Source organism: Cygnus atratus, chromosome 21, assembly GCF_013377495.2.
Source record: "Cygnus atratus isolate AKBS03 ecotype Queensland, Australia chromosome 21, CAtr_DNAZoo_HiC_assembly, whole genome shotgun sequence".
Lineage (NCBI taxonomy): Eukaryota > Metazoa > Chordata > Aves > Anseriformes > Anatidae > Cygnus > Cygnus atratus.
The window spans coordinates 6,976,629-6,981,931 of NC_066382.1; the positions used below are offsets into that span (position 1 = coordinate 6,976,629).

Here is a 5,303-nt window from a genome sequence, read left to right on the forward strand (position 1 = left end):
CTGCCCTGCAAGCGAGGATGCTTGGGGCACACGGGAAGCTGGGAGGGGACACAGCTGCAGGGATTCCATAAGACACAAGCAAATGCAGACTTGGCTTGGTGACACTTTCTGTTGACTACTGCTCAACACAAATTACCTCGAGCAAGTCTACCGTGATGACTAAAGGAAAGAGACGTGTGGATGCTGCTAAGCTCTTCTAGATTGTACCAGGTAGGAAAGATACCTCTGTAGCAGGCGTGAAGAGGACAGCACTAATTAATTAGAGGAGAAGTGGAGGAAAGGCACTTAGAGGTAGTGAAAATCAGTTAATGTGATGTTCCGGGGAAGCTTCAGTCTGCCTAAGGAGTAGCAAGAACAAGCCTAAAGCCCTAGCCAAATACAAGAAAGAGAGGAGGACACGCAGCATGAGAAGCTTCCGAGAGAAAGGAGCTCTGTTTTGGGTAAAAATCAGTCCCTTTTTCTATCATTGAGACATCCAAGGGCGTAGGACACCAGCACTTCAGGGAACCAAGAGATGCTGTGCATTTCTCTCATCCCCCTGACACAGCCACTAGGTGACAATGCTTCCAATTCTCTTTAAAGAAACCTTGCTTTCTCAGGCCCGGGTGTCCAGCTGCACACCAAGGACGTCCCTGGCTCCCAGGCACGGTTCCCAGGCCGAAGGCCGAGCTCCCCTCCGAACCCCCATTCCAGCAGACCTTGCTCCTGGCATTGTGGAGCAGCCATTTCATGTCAGCCTTTGCTCCTGGCAGTCAGCTTACCGCCGTAACCTCTGCCATCGGGGCGCCCGAGAGCCGTGTGAGGTCAGCAGAGAGTCACTGTCAGCCTTTGAGCTCCCAAAGGTGGGTGGCCGTAAGTGCCCTGAGCGTCCAGCTCGCATTGAGTACTGCTGGTGGCACTCGAGGCGTGGAGGTCTGGATGGTGGAATGGGAGACGCCGATGTCCTGCTGCTGGAACGAGAGACGCTGATGTGCCGCTGGTGCAGGAGGAGACTTGAAGGTGCTGCTGGTTAGAGGTGCTGAGGAGCGGGCAGCCTCCGTCCCGGTGGCTGAGCATGCTACTCTTAATTAGTGCTCTACCCTTCCTATCTTTTTACTAAGGTGGATAGAGAGAAATGCACATATCTGTTTACTTCCTGGTAAGAAATGTAAGAGCCTTGTATCTGCATATTCACCAGATTCATCCCAGCGCCCTTGGTACTGGGGATCTGTGTTGATCTGTAATAAAGAGCAATCGGTAGCACACCAAGTCTCCGTGACCTTGCATCTAACAGAATCGTCCAAATCCCTGTTGTGATCTCTCTACAGCTGTGGGCTGGCTAAGCTGTCTGTTGGATGGTGACAATGGGGAATGATTGGGATGGGAAATGATGAGTGGGCCGAGAAATCATTGCTGGGATGGGAAGACTTCCTTGGGGTGGGAAGCCATTGGGATAGGAAATCAAAGGGATGGGAAATCTTCCCTGGGTTTGAAATCATTGGGAAGCAAAAGCATTGGGATGGGAAATCACTGCCGGGATGGGAAAGTATTGGGATGGGAAGTCTTTAATGGGGCGGGTAACATTCACTGGGGAAGGAAGTACTTGGAAAAGTAATCAGAGAGATGGGAATTCTTTGGGATGAGATCTCTTTGGATTAAGAAACGCTTCGTGTCGATGGGAAATATCTCGTATGGGACTCTGTTATCATGTGAAATTGTAAGGATGGGAAATGACCGTTCGGATGAAAAGCTGGTACTGGGACGCGAAATGCTTGGGACGGGAAAGTGTTGGTGTGAAACCGTCCTGGGCATGGCAAATGATGCGTGGGAGGGAAAGCCTGATGGGGATGGAAAAGTCTTGCGATGGGAAGCCTGCTTGGGTCCAAAGCCTGCAGTCCTCACCAAGATGGCGGCGAGGGGCTGGTCAGCCGTTGGGACGGAACCCCCGTTGCCCGGGCTCCCCAACCGACCGCCCCACTCTCCAGCCACCATGGCAGGTACAGCAGCCGGCTCCCGCTCCTCCCGGGGCTGCGGCCCTGCTGGCGAGCCCAGCGCCCCACATCTCACCCCAGCGCCCTTTTTCCCACAGAGGGTTTCCCCAGACGGCTTCCGCGGGTTCCGCAGACGCAAAACTCCCCCTTCGTCGTCCCAGCCGTGCCGCCAACGGTGGCTGCCTGGCTGCTGCCCTCCCTCCCCGGAGCGACGGCGCTGCCCTTGCAGCCCCCCCAGGTACCCACCCTCCCCTACGCGCTGCCCCAGGCCACCGTCTGGCACGTGGTGCCGGGGGTCCAGGGGCAGGTGCTGCAGCTCCCCGCCGGGGTGCAGCTGCCACCCGGGGGGCACCTCCCACCCGAGGGGCACCACCTGCAGCTTGGGCAGCTCCCCGCCGTGGGGCAGCTCCCTGCTGTGGGGCAGCTCCCCCACACCGCTCCTCCCTGTGCCCCCGTCTACCAGTGGGGACAGCCCGTGGTGACGGGGACGGTGCTGCCCCAGGATCCCCTCTGGTTGGGGCCCGGGGCCGTGCTCCATGGGGAGCTCCTGCACCCCGCAGGCACCTGCCTGCTGCAGGCCCCTGCCCACCCCGGCCCCCCACCACTCCTCGCCCCGGGGCCTCCGCTGCGGGGGCAGGCGCTCCCCGCGCCCCGCACCCTGACCAGCAGCCGGGGGCAGCTGCCGGAGCCCTGCGACCACGCCGTGGGGCTCAGCGAGGACCAGGGGCCCCCGCTGCCCGGCCCCACTCCCCCCGAGCCTGCCCAGGCTCCAACGACCGCCAGCACCCAGACGGTGACGCCCGACGGTGAGTTTGGGGCTGGCACAGCCGGCCGGTGGGCGCCCCACACCCAGGAGCCATGGGAAAGCTGGCATCGCCCATCCTGGGGGATTTGCTTGCTTTTTCCTCAGCGGCGACAGTTGCAGAGGTGCCTGAGGAGCCCCTGGAGCTGCTTGAGCTGGGCCCCGATGCCTTCGCCGAGGCCTTTCCCCACCTGGCAGGGGACAGCCAGCAGCTGCAGCACCTGCAGGACCAGCTCCCGGCCGACCTGGACATCTCCGGCTTGGAGGAGCTGCTCAGCTGGCTCGATGCCGTGGAGCCCCAGGACGCCTTCCCCGGTGTCCCCAGCAGTCCTGTGCTCGGCCGCTTCCTCTCTGAGCTGCCCGACGTCTCCGAGGACATCGAGGAGCCGAGCGCACAGGGACTGGCAGCCACCAGAGCGCTGGGTGAGGTACCACCAACCCCTGGGGTGCACCCCGAGAAGGTGCAGGGTGGGCGGTCGGTGCAGCCCCCTGCTGTGCCGGCAGTGAGCTCCCCCCTCAAGCCTGCAGCCAGTCCCCAGCTCAGTGCCCTCAGGAGACCCCTGCCCAACCCTCCCTTCACTCTCCCCAAAAGGCCCCCCCACCCTGAATTCCTCACTGCCCTTAGCACACCCCTGCCCAACCCTCCCTCGCGTCCCCTCAAGAGACCCCCCGACCCTGAATTCATCACTGCCCTTAGGAGACCCCTGCCCAAGCCTCGCTTGAGTCCCCTCAAGAGCCCCCCCGACCCTGAATTTATTAGAGACCTTAGGAGACCCCTGCCCAATCCCCCTCTGAGGCCCCTCAAGAGCCCCCCGCCTGCCCCTGCGCCCACCGGCACCAAGTGGGGGGCCAAGCGCCCCGCGCCCACCAGCACCCCCAGCCAAGCAGGCAGCGGCAGGCAGCAGCCGGCGAGCGACAGCACCAGGGAGCCCGGCAAGAGAGCCCGAAGCCCGGGGGCTGCTGGGGGGCAAGGAGCAGCGGCACCGCCTCCCCGGAGAACGCAGCTGCTGCTGGAGCCCCCCCCCATCAAGCCCCGTGCCCGTGCCCGTGCCGTGCGGGCCCAGGACAGGCTCCGTCCCCAAGCCATCGGGGCCAAGACGCTGCAGCACCAGCACCCGGGGCCAAAGACCCCCAGCGAGACTTTGCAGCTGCTGGGGGCCAGGGCGAAGGCGCTGGGGCCAGTGCGCCAGCCGCCCTGTGTGCAGCCGCAGCCCACCTCCAGCGGCCCCAGCAGCATGCCCAGGGCCCCGCCGACGGTGCCAGGCTCCGGCGCTGTGCCCGCTGCCCCCCGGCCCCCAGCTGGCGACAAGGCCCAGGCGGTGCCGCCACCACCAGGCAGCGCGGCGCGAGCGTGGAGAGCTCCCCTGCAGCAGGCACCCGGAGCCCCGTGCCTGCCAGCCGCGGGGGGCCAAGCGCAGCGGGAGGCTCTGCCCACGCAGCCGCGCATGCTGCAGCGTCCGGCGCAGCCCCGCGTGGACTACGTGCCCTGCGTGCGGCCCTGGGCGGGCAGCGGCGCGGCGCCCACGCCGCTGGAGGAGCAGGAGTCCTCGGTGCCCATCACGCCGCAGCAGCGTCCCGAGCGGGAGCGCCTGAAGAAGCTGGCCCAGGAGGAGCGGCAGCGGGCGGCCCACCAGACGAAGATCGGCCCCGTGCAATTCTTTGTGCAGCGGCAGAAGGACCACGCCATAGCCAAGTATTACGGCTACCCGTGAGCCTGCGCTCCTCGACGGCCCCCGCAGCACCCAGGCCCGCTCAGCATGCAGGCACAGAGACCTCTGCAGGCGCCTGCTCCAGCTTCAGCCACGCTCCTCAGCCCTTGCCCCTCTCGCTTGCCCTCTCCCTTCTCCAGTGCTGGAGCTAGGCAGTGTTTGCCACTGTCAGGGATGGGCAACTGGGGCAATGGGAAATGCGCGGGTCACAATGAACGTTGCAATGGGAAGCTGTTGGGATGTTGGCCATAGCTGGGGTGGGAAAGCACGGACGGGAGAAAATGGGTGGACGGCTGGGTGGATGGGAGGGTGATGGGAGCTGGGAAGTCAGCCTTGGGATCAGAAATGGGAGGTTGTTGGGATAGGAAATGATCAGGGGGATGGGAAGTCATGATGGGGATAGGAATTCATTAGAATGGGAAAAATTGGTTTTATTTTTATTTCATTAAATTTACCTTATTGACTGGGTTGTACAGGATGGCATTTCTTTAGTTTCTCTTCCTTTTCTACCCTATTAAACTCTCTTTATCACAACGCACTGGTTTGTACTTTACTTTTCCTTCCGAGTCGTTCGGGATTCACTCAGGATGGGGGGGACATTAGTGAACGCCTGTGTGCTTCAGATCCAGGGTCACCTTTGCCCTCAACTCAAGATACATATTTGCATCTGTTGTCATGAAACAAAATTAACAACAACAACAAAAAAGTTAACTACTTCCGAGCACCAGCTGTACGTTTGCTGGGGTCTGCTCTATGCATTTTGAAGACCATTCAACACTATTCAGCACCTTCAGGAGGAAACGTGTGGTTCTAGGGAAATGC

The 5,303-nt window shown here is 61.6% G+C and overlaps 1 protein-coding gene across 1 annotated transcript; it reads left to right on the forward strand.

Annotated features, from left to right (window-relative positions):
- The first annotated feature begins 1,885 nt into the window (after nucleotides 1-1,885).
- LOC126913547 (basic proline-rich protein-like) lies at nucleotides 1,886-4,484 on the forward strand. Its single transcript, XM_050714981.1, has 3 exons — nucleotides 1,886-1,976; nucleotides 2,132-2,776; nucleotides 2,881-4,484. Exons 1-3 carry the CDS (start codon nucleotides 1,886-1,888, stop codon nucleotides 4,482-4,484), a joined length of 2,340 nt encoding a protein of 779 aa, XP_050570938.1.
- Nucleotides 4,485-5,303: the final 819 nt, after the last annotated feature.

Excerpts from the sequence above, each read along its gene's own strand:
- LOC126913547 (XM_050714981.1), top strand. The coding sequence starts at position 1,886 with ATGGCGGCGAGGGGCTGGTCAGCCGTTGGGACGGAACCCCCGTTGCCC. Across the intron at positions 1,977-2,131 it reads CTCTCCAGCCACCATGGCAG|CCGTGCCGCCAACGGTGGCT; the intron begins GTACAGCAGCCG and ends TCGTCGTCCCAG. Across the intron at positions 2,777-2,880 it reads CCAGACGGTGACGCCCGACG|CGGCGACAGTTGCAGAGGTG; the intron begins GTGAGTTTGGGG and ends CTTTTTCCTCAG.